The 18,588-nt window shown below is 38.7% G+C and overlaps 2 protein-coding genes across 3 annotated transcripts in view; one reads left to right on the top strand and one right to left on the bottom strand.

Moving 5' to 3' along the window:
* LOC149821538 (phosphoglucosamine mutase family protein) overlaps positions 1 to 9,351 on the top strand; it is a 53,188-nt gene extending 43,837 nt beyond the window's left edge. For both annotated transcript variants that reach the window (XM_089981585.1, XM_089981586.1), the window contains 9 exons: positions 5,538 to 5,655; positions 5,739 to 5,820; positions 5,918 to 5,990; positions 6,088 to 6,149; positions 7,819 to 7,914; positions 8,065 to 8,219; positions 8,582 to 8,678; positions 8,822 to 8,899; positions 9,020 to 9,351. In XM_089981585.1, coding sequence (XP_089837711.1) covers positions 5,538 to 5,655; positions 5,739 to 5,820; positions 5,918 to 5,990; positions 6,088 to 6,149; positions 7,819 to 7,914; positions 8,065 to 8,219; positions 8,582 to 8,678; positions 8,822 to 8,899; positions 9,020 to 9,130 — 872 coding nt within the window. In that variant the 3' untranslated portion in view covers positions 9,131 to 9,351. The remainder of the gene's footprint in view (positions 1 to 5,537; positions 5,656 to 5,738; positions 5,821 to 5,917; positions 5,991 to 6,087; positions 6,150 to 7,818; positions 7,915 to 8,064; positions 8,220 to 8,581; positions 8,679 to 8,821; positions 8,900 to 9,019) is intronic.
* Positions 9,352 to 9,680: 329 nt separating this feature from the next.
* LOC149821537 (Acyl-CoA N-acyltransferases (NAT) superfamily protein) lies at positions 9,681 to 14,318 on the bottom strand. The gene is made up of 3 exons (XM_089981587.1): positions 13,891 to 14,318; positions 12,858 to 13,254; positions 9,681 to 10,207 (listed from the first exon to the last, which is right to left on the bottom strand). The coding sequence occupies exons 1-3, from the start codon at positions 14,219 to 14,221 to the stop codon at positions 9,922 to 9,924; spliced, it is 1,014 nt and encodes a 337-aa protein (XP_089837713.1). The 5' UTR covers positions 14,222 to 14,318; the 3' UTR covers positions 9,681 to 9,921.
* Positions 14,319 to 18,588: the final 4,270 nt, after the last annotated feature.

Below are 18,588 nucleotides of genomic sequence, written 5' to 3'. Positions count from 1 at the left end.
GGGTTCAACCCCTTTTATAGAGGAGAGGAAGCCTTGGAGGGTCTCCCACTAGTCGTTGGAGCCCCACCAACGGTTAGAAATCTAACCGTTGGAGGGGTCCAACGACTAGTGTTGAACCCCCCTCCAAGGTTGACTAAGTCAACAAATGAAAAAGAAAGAGAAAAAGAAAAGAAGAAAAGAAAAAGAAATAAATTACAAACATATTTACAAATGTAAATATGCGTAAAATAGAACAAAAGGCAAAAATACCCTTGGAGGTTACATGAAGGGAAAATATATTTATACATATAACAATAGATACATATACATATATGTATGATACATATATGTATATGTATCTCTCGTTATATACATATAAAAATATATGTACATAGGAGATACAATTTAACAGGCTTGTTGCTGAGGTGTTTAATCAAATGGCGAAGCATGACGTACCCTCATGTCACACTCTATCTGCAGAACGTCATAGTACAAATGTATACCCAGAAAAGGAAAGGACGACAAACACACAAGATATTACTATGCCTGTCGTTTCAGATGTTACAAAGTTTCAAGGGATTACTTATGTACGGCGCAACAAAGACAATGTTCAGCGACCGATTGTGCAACCCAGGAAGCCAGAGAGGATTCACCATCCTATTGAAAGATGGGTAAGTTATAACAACTTCTCTACAGACTTACAATTGTTCATTTTCCAGATTGAAAAGCATGATGAACCTACCAATTTCTCACAAGCATCCATGTCAATCAAATGGCTTGAGGCCATGAATGAGGAAATGAAAGCTTTACATGAGTGTGGAACTTGGAAGATTGTTCCTAGACCATCAAACAAAAATGTTGTAGGATCTAAATGGGTCTATAAAATCAAGTATAAACCCGATGGATCCATTGAACGCTATAAGGTGAGGCTAATAGCGAAAGGAAGGGTTCACTCAAGAATACAGGCAAGATTATGATGAAACTTTCAGTCATGTGATTAAGATGGGAACCATTCTATTAGTCTTGTTCTTATCAGTTCGGTATGGATGGACTTTAAGCCAACTTGATGTCAAAAATGCTTTTTTGCATGGCAGTCTCAAAGAAGAGGTATATATGGAGCAACCCTCTGGTTATACAGAACATAGCCCCAACACACATGTTTGCAAGCTACGAAGAGCCATTTATGGGCTAAAACAGGCCTCCCGCTCATGGTTTGATAGTTTCTCTATTGAAGTTTAGAGACATGGGTTTGTTCGATCTCATCTTGATCATTCGCTATTTATTTTTCGAGATCGTCAGGTACGCACCTTGATTCTTATATATGTGGACGATATTATTCTTACTGGGAACTCTGATGAACACATCGAAGCTACCAAGATTTTGCTAAGTTGCCAGTTTAAAATGAAAGATTTGGGAGGTTTGCGTTATTTCTTGGGGGTTGAGGTGGATAGACAGGATGAAGCCATGTCACTAACCCAACACAAATATACTTTAGACCTATTGGACAAGGCAGGCATGAAAGATTGTAAACCACTATCCACTCCTAGTGTCCTCAATCATAAACTCGGTTCCCAGGATGGGGAAGTATATGAAGATTTCAAGCAATATCAGAGTCTTGTAAGTATGCTTCAATATCTCACCTTTACTAGACCCAACATTGTATATGCAGTGAATCAAGTCTCTCAATTCATGCATGACTCACGAACAGAGCATATGAATGCTGTCAAGAGAATCCTTCGATATTTAAAAGGAACTCTTGGAGATGGTCTAGTTTATCATCAGTCAAAGTCCAAAGGTGAACAACATCGACTGGATGTATACACAGATGCAGATTGGGCTGGAGATCCTGATGACAGGCGATCAGTTTCTGGATATTGTGCCTTTTTTTATGGGAACTTGATAGCGTGGAGTAGCAAGAAACAACGTGCAATTGCACGATCTAGTACTGAAGCTGAGTATCGATCTATGGCAGCTGTTACAGCAGAAGCCACATGGCTGAGACATCTTTTGACTGAAGTTGGAGAATCTATTCTACCCACCACTCTCTTGTGTGATAATCAGAGTGCCATACAGATTGCCTTTAATCCTATTCACCATACTCGCACACAGCATATAAAGATTGATCAACACTTCATTCGACAAAAGATAGAAGATAGAGAAGTTGATCCTGCTTATGTTCCTACGGCTGATCAAGTGGCAGATTTGTTCACTAAGGGTCTTACCAGTATGTGTTTTCGGTTCTTGAAGAACAAGTTGTCCATGGTACAAAACCATGCACAACTTGAGGGAGAGTATTGAGAATGAAGTCTAACGGGTTGATGTTATCGGATCTGGGTCGAGAGACCTGATCCAGTTTGTATTGAGAATGAAGTCTAACGGGTTTCGATCCAGTTTGTACCTTATATAACTCTAAATATAGGGCACGATATCTCATAAGAGAATCGTGCCAGCCATTGAGGTCTCTTCTTCCCCTCTGCAGCTTATGAAAGTCTCGTGGGAGATACGTGATGAACTAAATGTGTGTGACTTCTTATACAATCACCCTCAATGTATTTGATGAGGCCTTTGGACATGATATGGTTCTCCATCGTAGAAGCTCAAGTGCGGTAGTTGAAACCATTAAACTTAATGGACATGATGAACGTGGATTCCTTCTCCATAACAAGCAAGAGAGAGTTGATAAAGAAGGATGATCACTTGAAGCTATAGCACATTCTCCAAGAAGAGGCATGAGCACCACGATGGTCTACCAATAGGATCAAGAGCCTATTGGCTTTGATACCATGCAATTAAATATAAGAGTGTGCACAATATAAAGACCACTAAGGCTTACACACTTACAAGAGAGCACACAAACACAAAGCCACTTAAGGCAATACAAAAGAGCCACTAAGGGCTGATACAAGATCACAATGGATAACACAGTCAGAGCCCAATAAGGGGCAAGAAAACACAAGTAAAAATAAATATTTTATTGATTTGATTGCTCAAGAGAAGCATATCCAAAAGATAGGCCAAAGGCCCATACATATATACATTCAAATGGGGAAGAGAGAGAGAGAGAGAGCTGTTAGGCATTCCTAATCTATGGAGTCAAAGGTGCAGGTGGTGCCTAGTTGGTGGACTCCCTAAAAAGACTAGTCGGTACCTTAAAAATATAAAAAATATGCAAATGAACTGCTAAAATTAGTAACAAACATGTATGCAACATAAAATCAATCAACAATAAGCAAAAGATAAAAAAACAAAGCATGTCGAACATTACAAAACCTGCCCAAATATTTAAAACAATTGAATAAGCAAAGCAAACAACTATCAACAAATACCAAATAATTTTAAAAAAATTTAAATTCTTAAAATAAAGTACTAAAATTAACAACAAACATGTATTCAACATAAAATTAATCAACAACAAATTCACGAAGCATAAGATATTGCTATAATCAAGCGATCTTAACCAAGTATCTGATAAAATTGGACTTGTACTTGAGTTAAGCATGTTTTTAGTATGATATATTTTTTTCCTTTTCATGACGAGAAAACCCTCACCAAGGATCATATCGCTTAACGAGCCCACCCCTCTGTCCTAGATGATGACACGACAACTCTACTTTACGTGCCCCGCCCCCATCTGAGCATCTGAAAATGGCATTTTTCACAAGAAAAATGGTATTTTTTGGCCATGTAAAAATCTTAGTTTTTCACGAGAAAAAAATGTTATTTTCCTTATCTAAAAATAGGGAGAGAGAGAGAAGAAGAAGAAGAAGAAGAAGAGGAGGAGGAGAGAGAGAGAGAGAAGAAGAAGAAGAAAAGGCAGAGGAAGGGGGAGAGAAAAAGAGAGACTGAGAGAGAGGAGGAGAAGAAGAGGCAGAAAAAGAAGAGGAGGCGGCGGAGGAAGGGAGAGAGAAAAGAGGGGGAGAGAAGCGTACTTGGAGGCGGAGGGCGACTGCAGAGGGCGAGCAATCCTGTGAGAGAGAGAGAGAGAGGGTTTATAACCCTCCCCTCCCCCTCCCGTGTTTTCGTATAAAAAAAAGTTTCTTGCCCTCGTGCCTAGGCGAGGTCAAATTAGGCACTGACTAGGTGCCTAGTTGGGAATAAAATGACCTTTTTTTTAAACATAGGAATCTTGCCAATTCCTAGGTTTCTTGTCGCCTAGTCAATGCTTTTGAGTTGACTACATAGTAGTCTAACTAGCTATTAGACTAGCAGTTAACGGCTAGATCTTAACAGATATTTCAAAATAATATAATATATATTATATAATATACAATATATGTATATTACAGAATATACATATAAAATACAAAAAAAGAATAATAAAAAATACATATGTTTCCTAGAATACATTCTAAGGAATAAAAGAAATTAATATATATTATATATATTTACATATATATATATATCATAGTCACAAATATCGGTATTGGCTATATCTCGGTGTGGTATAATATTGGGATATTATCGATTTTCTAAAAAAATCTCGAAATTTAAAAAAGGAAAAAATAAATGTAACGCCCCCTTTCCCTCTTCCTTCCCCTCTTTGTTTTCTTCCTTCCTTTTCTTTCTTTATTTTTTTTCTTCCTTCTCTTCCTCTTTCTTTTCTTTCTTCCCTTCCTTTTTCTTCCTTCATTTCTTCTTTTCCTCTTTCTTTCCTTCTTTTCTTCCTTCCTTCCTTTCTTCCTTATCCCCTTTTTTTCGTTTTCTTCCTTCTTTTTCTCTTTCTTTCCTTTTTTTTTCTTTCCCTCCTCTTTCTTCTTTCCTTCTTTCCTTCCTTCCTCTTCTTTCTCTTCTTTCTTTCCCTGTTCACGGTGGAATGCTGTACTGCTGGAGAACTCCACTGGACTGCTGGAGAAGTGGAGGATATGGTGCAGCCCCCTGTTCACGTTTCTCTTCTTTCTTCTATCTGTTTCACTTTTACGTTGACTTCAGCCCCTTCCTTACGTTTCTTTTGTTTTGGGTCTCTTAAAAGTAACCCTAACCCTAACAAAAAAGGTATATTTTTATACCCAAACCCAAAGTAACCTAATAAAGAAAAACTAAAGATACATGTATCTCTTAAAAAAAAAACAAATATCCCTGCACCTACAGTTAAAAAAACTGCTGCCTGGGTTGCGACAGCGATATTATCACGATATATATAAGTTGCCGATATTTTGAAAATATCATGATATTTTGCCTTTAATATCGTTTGTTCATTTTACAGCTATAATATTACAATATTTTGAAAATATCGGCGATATCTGTGACTATGATATATATATAACAAGCATAATACACAGCATATATTTAACACCACTAACACAATGGAGAGAGAGAGAGAGATCAAATATTGTATACCTTATCAGGCACAGTTTTGTCTGTATCATCAACAAACCATTGCGCTTTTCGTGTCTCATGACGTATCGTATCGTATCGTGTCCTTAAAGTTTGCTGATGATTTTAACAAAACCCTGTGAAATATCAACCCATTGGTACATTTGGAAAGCTTCCATTTCTTTGATCTGCTTGTATTGTAGTGACCTACTTATCTTGGTTTCTTTCCGCATTTATTTCTTCAGGAATGTTTCCCAATCATATTCCCAATCCGGAGGATAAAGAAGCAATGAAGTTTATAACTCAAGCTGTACTTCAGAACAAGGCTGATCTCGGCATCATATTTGACACTGATGTTGACAGGTTGAACCATACTAATTTTGTTTTAGTTTTTCTATGTTTGGAGTCATTTTTTTGCCATTTGATGGATTCTTCTCGTTTTGTAGATCTGCTGCTGTTGATTCAACTGGGCGTGAATTTAACCGCAACCGGCTAATAGCATTGATATCTGCTATAGTTTTGGAGGAAGTGAGATTCCTGTGAACCATTTCATTGTTCTCATGTAGAGATTTGCAGAGCCTATTCCTAAATACAGAAATTCTTTTGACTGTTTTTTGACAAATAGCATCCAATGACAACAATTGTAACAGACAGTGTAACCTCAGATGGGTTGACTACATTTATTGAAAAAAAACTTGGTGAGCTAGCTATGTTAAAAAACAACTGTCCTGCCTACTGCTGATATTCCTGCTTCCCCCAAATTCTTGCTAACTGTTTGCTGTTTTTTCCATGGAGGAGGGAAGCATCATCGGTTCAAAAGAGGATATAAGAATGTCATTGACGAAGCTATCCGCTTGGTGAGTATAATCAATCCCTGTGACTATAATGTACACTGCAGTAAAATTTGCAACATCACATCAAGTGCCTTTATGTTTCCGAATATCTTGGATCTCCCATAGCATGCTAATCCTAACTCCAACGTATCATGGATATTCCTGCATACTCCCATTTTGTGCTTTTGGTCTGTCAACTTATATCATGGGGAAACTATCGTCTTAATGAGCTACTGATTTATTCCCTGTCTGCTTAAGTAGTTTGAAGTGTTCAACATTTTATCCTATCCTATCCTATCCTATCCTATCCTAAATCCTAAATATTATAAAAGCAGAAGCAAGGGTATCAAATGCAAAATTGGATGCTTTATAAATTTGTTTTAATTGGCATTCTTGTCATATGATTTGAGAATGTAATTAAAAATTTGTAGGGGTATTTGCATAAAGTTTTCATAAAAAATACATGGCACATTGTAATTTTTTTTTAAATTACCATTTATAACTGCTCTCTCTTTCTCCCCACATCTCTCTCTCCCTTTTTTTAATTACCATAGCATGAAAAAACTTCATTTCTTTCTCAGTCTCTCCAAAACATCTCTCCATCCTTCTTAATAGGCATAAAATGAGGACTCTCTCTCTAAGTTTTTATTCATTGCCAATTTTGCATAGCCACTTGCTGAAACGGTGGAAGCTAATATTCTTATTAGTTGCCAATTTTGCATGGCCACTATGCTGAAATGGTGGAAGCTTGTCTTTTTATTTTTCTGGCAATTAAACAATTTTATACATGACATGCACATTTTAATTGAAAGTTTTCATATATGACATGTAAAATCAATTAAGAAAGTGATTATTATAAAAGGCAGCTATTTGTTTCTACGTAGTCTATAAATAGAGAATCCGTCGAGATCCAACCCATCAAAAAGCAATAATATCCCCCTAACATGCCCTATCAATTTTCCATTTCAAGGACATCTCCAACACCTTCTATTGTGGATCATATACCTCTCAATTCATATATACAGTACCTTCAATGGTATGCATTTTCTTTGATACTTTTTTATCATGTAAATGTTTTAAATTATTTTTTTTTATTTCTTCATCCTAATTGACAATAAAATGCTTGGTTAATCTTTTTAGGGTTTTCTTATTCAATTATAAGTGGTAAAAATGGTTTGTTTGCTTTAATATTTTTTCATATACATGTTTTTAAGAAAAATAAATTTATTTTTATATGTAGACTTATTTTTATACATTTATTAATTTAATTTATTCTTATAATAAAATTCTGACATAAGCTTTACTTATAGAGCCTGGCCATATGGACGGGCTGCTGATCATTCTAGTAGAAAACTTCTTTCCCTTTTCTGTTTTGGGAGGAGCTTGAGTACACTGTCGGCAGCGAATGATCATATTGATATGACTTGTTCATACACAGAATCGATCCAGTTTATAATGTTTCATGCTTTCCTCCGCTCCTATATGTTCCCCTCCACCACCTATAATATGAAGCTGCAAGGAATCATTGTTTTACTGTCTTTTATCGTGCATATAACTAATAAAATGATGAAATACCCACTAGTAGAAATTGTCACCTCAGGCATCCTTTTTTTTCAGTAGATCGTATGCCTTGCTTTAAAAATCATATCTTATTTTGATAGGATAACTAACGCAAAAACTAAAATTGTGGCAGAATTCGGTTGGGGAAGAGTCACATCTTGCTATCGAGACCAGCGGCCATGGAGCTCTTAAAGAAAACCATTGGCTAGATGATGGAGCATACCTTATGGCAAGTGGCGTTACTTTGAGTTTCACTCAACGTTACAGTTGAAGGATTTCCTTTACATAACCTATTTATTATTATTTTTAAATCTATATTTGGTTTGTTCGGTTATCCATATGGTTTGTAATGTGAAATTGTTATATTTTCTCCAATCAGGTCAAGCTCTTAAACAAACTTGCTTCAGCCAGGGCTTCAGGGACAGGCGGTGGCAGTCAAGTTTTGACTGATCTGGTAGAGGGCTTGGAGGAGCCCGCAGTGGCAGTAGAACTGAGACTAAAGATTGATCAAAACCATCCTGATGTCATCAGAGGGTACGTATTCATCCATGTCCATCAGCATGTGAAGACAAAGAGATCTGATACTCTTAGGAAACCAACACAGCTTAGACCAAGTGATCAAGAACGTGCTGTTAGCATACGGACTGGTTGAGTGGGTCAATTCAGTTGAGTTTCCCCAGTTCTCTAGTTGACATATCTTAGACTATACCAAGTCATTTGGTTTAGAACCTCCCAACCACGAGTGCAACCCTTTCCCGCCCTCTGGTTGAGCTATCTGTGACTTATACCAATTCACTGCAGCTGGTTTGGGAAACCGGCTGCTGTTTGAAAGTGCAATGCCATATTAGCAGTTTTTATACTAATCATACAATTGGCTTTTCTAAACTTGTATGTAGATCATTCCTTGAGTATGGAGAGGCGGTTCTGAAACACCTGGAAAACAGAGTGGATTCTGACCCAAATTTAAAGAAAGCGCCACTAAACTATGAAGGAGTACGAGTTGCCATACATATCTAATCTATTCCTGGAACATTTCCTTATTAATTTGAGCCCTTGTTAAAGTCTTTTTTTTTTTTTGAAAGAGTTGATGCCATCCTTTTTTTTTTCCTTTTTTTTATGCCATGTTATTGGAGCAGGTTAGAGTTTCTGGATTTGGCGGCTGGTTCCTGTTGAGATTATCCCTTCACGACCCTGTTCTGCCCCTGAACATCGAGGTGATTATATATATATATATATATATATATATACACACACACACACACACACACACACTTGGTAATCTTAATACTATCTTTCACAAAAAATGACCTGCGGCATATATTATGCTGTGGCAGGCACCGAGTCAGGAGGACGCTGTGAAACTTGGGCTCGCTGTGTTGGCATCCACCAAGGAGTTCTTTGCTTTGGACACTTCCGCATTGGATAAGTTTCTTCAGCCGTTTTAGAATCCTCATGTTGGGTCGGATCAGATCTGTAGTCTCCAATCAGTGAAGCCAAGATAATTTTCGAAATTAGGGATGCTGCTGCATCTGTGATGTCTATGCTGGGAGGTGTATCTGTTCAATAATGTTGGCGGATCAACGCCAAATAAAGAGTTTTTGAATATTTATGTTGCGAATAGGTGTCTCTATAAAACTAAACTAATAAAAATAGTTTTTGTTGATTACTTGTAGTTGACTGAGACCAACCTAGCGCTAGTAAGCGACACTGCTCAGCCCACGGCCGTGCCATAAACCACTGCAGATAACAGCTGAATTCATCATGTGATTATACAGGATCTGCCGACCACCTTTTTTTCCTTCTTTTTCTTTTTTGGGTCAGCTGGCTCGTGGGATTCAATTACATTGATGATAATACGTTCGACCTGTTTTGTTTTGTTAAACTCTAGAATCTGGGGACATCATGTACGAGGAAGAAGTGGAATAATTACCACATGAACTTGATCCCGAAACTGGATATGGCACTCCGCATCCACAACTATTTGAAGATTCACAATGTCCTAGAAACTTTTATAACGAGGTAGAATAGTCATGGAAGCACATGTTTTTTATATGAGCTAAATTTATAAATCAACAGTAGTATCTTTGCGAGATCTATGTACATACACAGGCCATGGAGCTTGGCGCAGAGATATATACACGGTGATTCATTTTTTGCTATCATCTTGGCAGAGCAGATGTGTTGTGCGATTAGCAGAAGCATTATAAGTTGAGCTTTCTCCGAAGGCAAACTACTGTCAACTAGCAGCTGTCGTCACGAGCTTCATCATGAAGTGAAACTTGGAGCCTGGTGCAGCCCTGGGTTCGGGCCAATTGGCACCATCTGGGACCTTGATACATCTGAAACCCTGGCCCTTGTACAGTGCAACGGCCGCAGGGTTGTTCACGTCACAGTGCAATGCCATGGAACGGCAACCCCAACTCCTAGCTTGTTCCTCGGCCTTAGCGATCAACCTCTTTGCAATCCCTTTGCGTCTGTCCCTCTGCTTGACTGCAACATTTGATATGTAAGCAATACCAGTCCTGAAAATGATGAAACAATTGAGACGCAGAGAGAGAGAGAGAGAGCAATTTGAGTGGGTAGGAATGTCAACAGGTTGGATCTGATACTAGTTTCAACAAAAGGTTTTTCACTTTATTGAAAAAATGCAAATGGGTTGGGCGGAGAAAACTGAAAATTTTACAAAATAAAACAAACATGTCTGGATCCCTTGCACACAGCACAAATCGACCCAGTAAGCATATCGAGTCTCCTGTGGATCAGAGTGAACTTAAATCAGGTTGGTTCTAAGGAAACATGCTTTAAAGGATTTATCAAGTCCACCAATTTCTATTTTGCACCTCATAAATTTTGAAGATGGCTGGGTCCAAATGAGATAATGATACTTAAATGTGACCTATAACTTAAAAAGAAACATAACCCTGGGATCACGGGTCCAAATGAGGCGCCGGTGAAACCGGGCTCTCAAAGATGGCTGGGTCCATCCCGATCTCAACGAGATGACTGGGTTTGTCTCGATCTTATGTCTCCTATAAAGAGAGAAAGGCACTACAAACCTCATAAGGTATTTAAGATGTTGGAGGACTACATGTGCCTCGCCTCCGCCCTATGGAGGTTATGGGGACAAGCCTAATTGGGGATTCACAGGGTAGGGCCAGAAACTCTACAAAGTAAAAAAAGACGTTCAATTTGTTTTTAGCTTGAGCGGTGTACACGAGCATAAGCTGGTATAAGGACTCCGTATCAGGATTCACCGTCGGGGATAAACCCAATTAAGTCATAGGGGGAAAATGAAAATACATAACATAATAAATACCCTCATGGTTGTTTCTGGGCAGCTATACCTTCTATTGTACTAGATAGGTTTAAAATAATCAAGAGAAACAATACATTAAATTTATAGAACCACTTTTATCATGTGCATAAACATATAGATGTAGACATGAAATTCTAATGTTTACAAATGTCATTGCATATAAGTATACATGTGAATGAAAAAGACATGTATTGGGTTATGTGATTGACCGAATGATTTAAGTCACTGACTTGATTGAAATACCCGTTAGGTGCATCTGTGTATGAGACACACTGAAAAGGTTAAGAGAAAGGGTCTATTCATATTTGATAAAAATGCAAAAATACATAAGTGGTTATGAGAATTGACCTGTTACATACAAAAATGTAATAATGTATATCATATTCATGAGATGGACATGATTATGCTTTTTCTAAAGAAATGAATATGAATGCTTTAATTGTCATAGATTTGTATGTCTTATAAAGCATGTGCATATAAAATACGCTGGAATGGTCAAATGGGATTTTGACCTTCTTGTTATATGCAAATTTGTGAATGTATATATTATGATTGTGAGGGACACATATGTCCTTACTTGTTTTAAAAGCATGTGTGTATGTTTCATGCTGGATACGGTCAATGAGATTTTACATGTTTACTTTATGCAATTATATGAGGAATTGTTACAACAAAACAACAACAACTACGCCTTCATCCCAAAACAATTGGGGTCAGCGATATGAACCAAAAAAGAAATTCATTTTGGGTCTTCCACATGAATCCTTTTCCTCCAATCATTTCTATCCAATGCCATGTCCTCGGTGAGGTTCAAAGCATTCATATCCTTACCTATCATCTCAATATGAAGAATTGTTTGATTAATTATTTATTTATGCAAATGATTGCCATGGGAATGAATGAAAGACATGGTTATGAATGAATGAATGTCATGGGAATGAATGAATGCAATGTTATTGAATGTGGATTATCTTGAACCTCATTTTATAGATTATGGAAATCACACTATAATTATACCATTACAAACTTGATTTGTATTCTTCAAGTTTGGTTTTAAGTTCCTATAGACGTTGTTAATGCCCTACAAAATTTCAAATATCATCTTAGAGGATTAAAGCGAAGGAGGGGTTGTTGTACACTAGAAGGAACACTCTTACCTACTACGATACTTGGAGGACCCAGATTATTTTTCTTTTATGGACTTATAAACATTTAACTTTTTACTATTCTGGATCACAACTCTTTTAAAGACTTGTACATATTTTGGAATGAGATCTCAGGGTAGATATTGTTTCCTTTCTCGTATACAAATTAGAATTTTATTTCAAATCTCAAACTTATTACGTAACTCCTCAAATGTCTTAACCCTTGTATAAATTTCGTCTTCTACATTTAATATATGAATTCTTATAGAATAATAAACTCAATCGAGTTGTGTATACGGATGGTTTCGTATTTTATCTGATATTGAGAAGCTAATAGATGCTTGCTCTTGTGCTCAGGTAGGCCGTCAAGTGTTTGGAACATAGCCCTAAATAAACTCGTTGACGCATTACTTTTGAAAGTCATTTAAAAAAATTATAAGAATGAAAACAATTCAAATTTTCTAGAAATTTTGGGTTTTGGGAAAAGTTTTAAAAGATTGGATTTTTTAGGGATGTTAAACACAAGTTACACAACCCAAGAGTTCCAAAATTATGGATCCACCATCAGTTAAAAACAGCATGACATGTTTGTGCAGGTGCAACAAAATGAACAAAAATAATTCATTGTACCTATTGATGCATGTCATGAAACTTACTAGGTGCAGAGCGTGCAACTTATAGAATGAAAAGAGTGATGGACTTAGAACTCACCTCCTTTGTCCAAGAGTCCCTTTTCTTGGCAGAAAATCAGCCAATGTGTCTACCGTCAGTATCCCTCCAACATATCCCTTGTTAAAGCTGAATTTCCCTTCAAACCCAAAAACCTTGATATCCATGGTGCCAAACAAGTGGTTATCATCAACCGGACCACCAACAACTGCCACCAGGCATTTCCTCCGCCGCCCAATCGGAAGAGAGAAGCTCGACAACAATGCTACCAAGCGATCCATCCGCAACACCAAATCAAATGGAAATGAATAATTTGGGAAGAACGAACTACAGTGAGTATCAGCAACTTCCCAACAATCCTCTACACGTGCTTCTCGAACAACGATCTCAGGGCAAACAGCCGGAAACAATTCAACAGCTTGACTTGCACTGCACACCCCTGTTTGTGGCGAGATTTTCAGCAACAATGACAAAAAACGACATAATAAGAATCTATTTCATTCTCAAACCAATAAAATCGGATTGGAAAACAAAGCTATGTTATAGTTCTTATCTAATGACGAAATCAAACGGGGCGCGAGACCAAAAAGGCCCCTATTTCCGGTAAGCTGATGAACATCAACACGAATATAAATTCCTCCCAAACTTAAGCAGTGAATACCGTAAAAAGAAGGAAATAACGAAAGAAAGAAATCCCTCTCCATGAATCAAATCAAGCACGATCCACAGAAGGTTAGTGTATGGCCAGAACTAAGCTGAACAAGCCTACCAATGAATTCGAAAAATCAAGATGTATGGCTACACGAGGAACTATAAGTTCAATTTGGGTTCACGACAGGGATAAATCCAAAACAAGAAATATCAAAACGCGTTGCAGAAACAACCAACAAAAATAATTTACCACTCTTGGAGACATCTCAACATCTCAAATTTCTGAGGCTAATCATAAGAATTTGTCCACTTCTGAGAGACTTATGAAATAGGATTCTCATAGGAAGAAGAAAAGAAACCCGAGTCAAGGATTTTTCAAGGAAGAACATAAGAAAAAATGGGAGAAAAGAAGAAGTGCGCCTACCCAGTCTGGATGAGGGAGGGAGAAGGCGACGGCAATCCCTTCCACGGCGCACGATGAGATCGAGACTGTTGGGGACAGAGGAGGATCGCCTGGAGCAAGAAGGGGAAGGGGCGTGGAGATTGTGGGTATTGGTGCTATTGGTGTTGCTGTTGAGGGAGGAGAGTAAGAGTGGAGGAGATGGGGAATGAGGATGATAGGAGCATCCTAAGGGAGCGGTCTGCATTGCCGATACACACAGAGCACGCTCCCCCAAGTATGTCCTTCCCTCTTTCTCTTTGTGTGTATGTATGGAATTGGAAGGCCTTCGTCGAGGGGCTGCGCTTTCTATCATCCGCCCTTCTCTCACACGGCCCTCTTTTGGCAGCGACCTCACACTTTTCACTCTAATTCACAGCCGTCAAATCCAACTTACCCGTGCCCATGGCCCGTTTTGCCAAGTCCACTGACTCGTCTGCTGCTTAATAATAATAGGGCTCTCACTCCTGAGCTAATAGATATCCTTCTAAAATCCTAGAGGGACCACATTGTTTGCTCATCTGGCCTTCTCTGGTTTCCAGTTCATCCAGTCAACGTATCATTACCACAGAATACATGCACCTGCGCGCATCGTTACTAGGAGTCTAATACTTCCACTTCCATCAAGAATCAAGAAATCTATTTCCCTGGGATGGAGACGGGGGAGTCGTCTGAGGAGAGAGAGAGAGAGGAATTTTCGGATGGGCACCCAGATACAGGGGACCCAAGGAACAAGGAAGGCGAGAGGTCTGCATCTCTCTCTCTCTCTCTCTGGGGATTTTAAACGATTTTTGGTAAAATTTCTGCATCTCAGCTAAAGCTTCTCGCAGAGTATGATTTTATCATCCTAACGATGATTCAGAGAAGATAATGAGGATTTCTTTGTGTTGAAACTCTAATGTTTGGCTCTCCGATGAGATGCCTTTTGTATGTCTGACAAATGTGGCGTACAAGGAATAAATGGCAACTTTTTAACATAAAAAGCCAATTTCGGAGTTGATTAGATCGTTTTCTTGCATATGAGATTTTCGTGATTTTTTTTTTTACCATCGTCGTCATTAGTTGTGCAGCAATAGGTTTCTGAGGAAGAAAACCTTTTTCAAAGGGGGATATTAGCCTAGGATAGGGCTTCATATTCTCTTATTTTCCCTCTCCCTGTTGCTCGAACAATGAAAAGAAGAATTTTCCTTTGTGGGTTGTAGGTTTTTTAGACCTGAAATTTGATTTTTGGTTTCTTTAGGAAAAAAAAGAGAGCAGAAAGCATGTTTGCATATGCTTCTTCTAAGCAGCAACAATATGCGGCCGGTGTTGTGAATAGATGAACTTTTTGGGCTTTTGTGAGATTCTATTATTAACGAAAACCCCTTAGTTTTTGGCGTTCTAATGGCGTTTGCATCTATGGGACGTGTTCCTGTGTCACAAGTAATTCACTTTTTGAACCTTGTTTAATTGTTTATTTACGATTAAATTTCTGCTCTTCATAAAAGCAAATAGTTTACGAAGGACGCTCTTCTTTTTTTATTAGGTGTTGGTTCAATATGCTTTTTATCCTTTCGAACACAAAAATGGTATCGTAATATACAGAGCTTAGTGACTTTTCATCACCACGACCACCACCGTATGCTAATTTTTCTCGTATGAATCAATACCTGGGAAAATTATGCCTAGATTTCACTAAGAATTTATTAGAACAAAATGAAATTTTTCCTGGATATATTTTTACGCTGGATCCCCTGTCTTGGTGCTCTGTCAGTCTCAAGCGCCACCCCCATTGTCACATTATACATACCACACACCCAGCGTCAATTTGCTACACGTACCTTGTGGTACAAAAATAACTGTGGCTTAACTTCGTGAACCCAATCAGAAACTACTTGACGCAAAATAACCATGTGCATTAGCGGAACTTAAAAGTTTACACAAAAATCTTTTTCGCAGGTGATTTCTTTTTTTTTTTTTTGAGTAATTGCTGAACCAACCAGAGTGGAACGCTCTGCTAAGGTCGCTCGAGTGGCAGCTGCCCTGTTGAGAAGGCGTTGACGCCTTCATCCCGTTTTGATTCCCACAGGGTGTGCGGCTGCCTTTAACTGGTGGGCTTCATAACGACTTGGATGCTATGCTATGACCCCACTTGGGTTTACCTCAACACGAGCATAGACCAATTAATTTATCCAGTTCTGGACGAGGGTTCCTCGTCAGTTAACAAAGAAAAAACATAGTGAGCAATTAACACTAGACCTTTGATGGGCATTAACAAGTTCACCAGTCTTTTGCTTGTAACAAATTTTGTTGAAAAATCTTATGTTGGGCTTAGTGTTAATTGCTCAACAAAATTTGTTACAAGCAAAAGACTGGTGAACTTGTTAATGACCATCAAAGGCCAAGTATTTTAACGTCACCAATACATACGTGCACACATGACAACATATTTGTAGAAAAGATTGGAAGTTTCAATAGAATTCATAATGAAAGGTAATCTCTCTCTCCATACGTGCGCCAGGTAGTTACATATATACACAGCACAGCACAGCACACAGCACAGCACATGCTTGTTTTGTGCGTGCATATATGTGCGTATACCAGCCCTGTAGAGAAACCGTCCCTCACAGTGGAGTCGCCGTATAATAAATACATAAGCCTCACGCTCTTCTGATTAACCTGCAGATGCTATCCGTAGTCAGAGGGGAACAGAAGTAGAGAAATCTAAGATGTCCTAGCAATGAAGGGCATGGAGAGAGAGAGATTACCGCCGGGGAAGAGGAGACACGCCAGAAACGAGGAGGCGACCTCGTAACTGGGACTCAAGGGGGGCTTGATTATCCCTATAACGCGTAAATCCCGTGTTATGCCTTTTGGGACTTTTCCTATCGCTAAAACCTAAACCTCTTTTTTTTTAGCTTCCTTCTCATTTTTCCGTTTAAGCTCAGTTCTTTCCCCAGAGGGTGCTATGTACGGCAGACGGCTTGCTTGCTCTCCCCAATTATCATCAAGTAGTACTAGCAGGATCCTTTTATCTTCATGGTATTCTGTTTTCTTCATTCAGAGGTTGTTCAAATCATCAGGAAGACGACCCAAGAAGAAAATTTACCATAGGGAGAACGATCTGGACAGGGTCATGGAGCTCCGGAAGAAGCCGTCACTTATTATACATCTCAAGAACATCATCCTGAGCCAAAAAGAATCGATCCATCCTCCTCAGAGACCTGGAAAAGGAAGGAGTATTGTCGAGAAATGGAATCTGATGTCTGACATTGAGGGATATCCATCAATTCACGGATAAGGCGCTTTCAACCGCCGAACAGGAAGGAGATGTTATGGAAATGATGGAACCCATTGTTGTCACCAATCTCAGGAAGTTATTGATGATGTCCATGGATTGTAGAATTCCGTTGGCAAAGATTGTTTTGATCCAATCCAAGTTGGGTTTGCCCAAAAAACTTTATGAAGGATTTGATTCCAAAGTACCCAGACTTCCCCAGAGTACAGCAGTTCAAAGGACAGGATTACCTTCAACTGCAGAGTTGGGATTCTTCATTAGCAGTCACAGCCCGCGAATCGAATTTGGTTTTGGACTTAGTTGACGGCAAAAAAGCCCAATTCACGAAAGACGGCAACTTTTCTGGTCCTTTTGCTTTCCTAATCAAATTTCCTGCTGGCTTTAGGCTAATGTGAAATATCTTGAAGAGGGTCATAAATGGCAGAAATTGGCTTTATTTCTCCTTACTTGAACGCCAGGCAGATCGATCCGGCCAGTTCCTCAGCACATAAACAGGCCGTTGCCGTGCTTGACGACCTCCTAAGCTTGACCATGGAGAAGAGATTAACGTCCGCCCAACTGGGTGTGTTTCATGCTGAATATCAACTGCCTTGTAGGTTGCTGCTCTGCCTGGTGAGGAATCATGGGATCTTTTATCTCACAAATAAGGGGGTTAGAAGCACCGTCATTCTCAAAGAAGCCTATGGTTAGATTTAATGACAAATTCTTAGCTCTTGCCCGGAGGTGTGATCACTGTTTCAACAGCGGAATGCCTTCGACACAGACACTGCAAGTTGCATGACGTTATGTAAGCGCTATCTACTTTGAGGTGTGCATCCAACAGTTGGAGAGCAGATCCAATAGTTGGTCATAGGCAAAACACTTGAAAATACAAACGTGATCTCTTTGCAAAGCATATAAGGTTTTGGCAAAATATGATTTTGAAGGACCTCCATTATCCCTTTTTTTCGTATAAAAAAATGAGCTCTTAAAATGGTTGGTTGCACCACAAAAGAGGCACCGAATTCAACCTGTGTACAGCACCATTTTCATTAATGAGTTTGAGGTTTCAATATTTTGTTCATGTAGTTTTTATCCAGTGACCAGTAATAGGGCAATGGAAGTGATTCTGATTTGAATGGCCTTGAGACAGTTGGTTTCTCCTGCATTGGAGTTCCATGGACAGCTTCCTGCATGCGCGGTGCATCTTTCTTGTTCCTGGCATATTCTGTATTTTGACGAAGAAAATACAAAAGTAGGTTTGCGAAACAAAATCTAAGGTTCAGCATTTAAAAGGAAACGAGAAAAACAAGTGGACTCCTTCATGGGCGTGAGTCTCTTGAAGACATAAGTATGTCTCCTTTTTTTTAAATTCATTTTGACCCCAGGAAAACATATGACTAATGGTAGATTGCAATAAAATCATG

Source organism: Nuphar pumila, chromosome 11, assembly GCF_984573655.1.
Source record: "Nuphar pumila chromosome 11, dmNupPumi1.hap1.1, whole genome shotgun sequence".
In the NCBI taxonomy this organism is placed as follows: Eukaryota; Viridiplantae; Streptophyta; class Magnoliopsida; order Nymphaeales; family Nymphaeaceae; genus Nuphar; species Nuphar pumila.
The sequence above is the reverse complement of the archived record's forward strand: the minus strand, read 5'-3'. Positions and strand labels throughout refer to the sequence as shown.

What these genes read in the sequence shown, in the direction of transcription:
- LOC149821537 (XM_089981587.1), bottom strand. Translation starts at nt 14,221, where the DNA reads ATGATAGAAAGCGCAGCCCCTCGACGAAGGCCTTCCAATTCCATACAT. An exon ending in CCCTCCCTCATCCAGACTGG is followed by an intron (nt 13,255 to 13,890) that starts GTAGGCGCACTT and finishes CGCCACAAACAG; the next exon opens with GGGTGTGCAGTGCAAGTCAA. An exon ending in GGGACTCTTGGACAAAGGAG is followed by an intron (nt 10,208 to 12,857) that starts GTGAGTTCTAAG and finishes CATCATTTTCAG; the next exon opens with GACTGGTATTGCTTACATAT.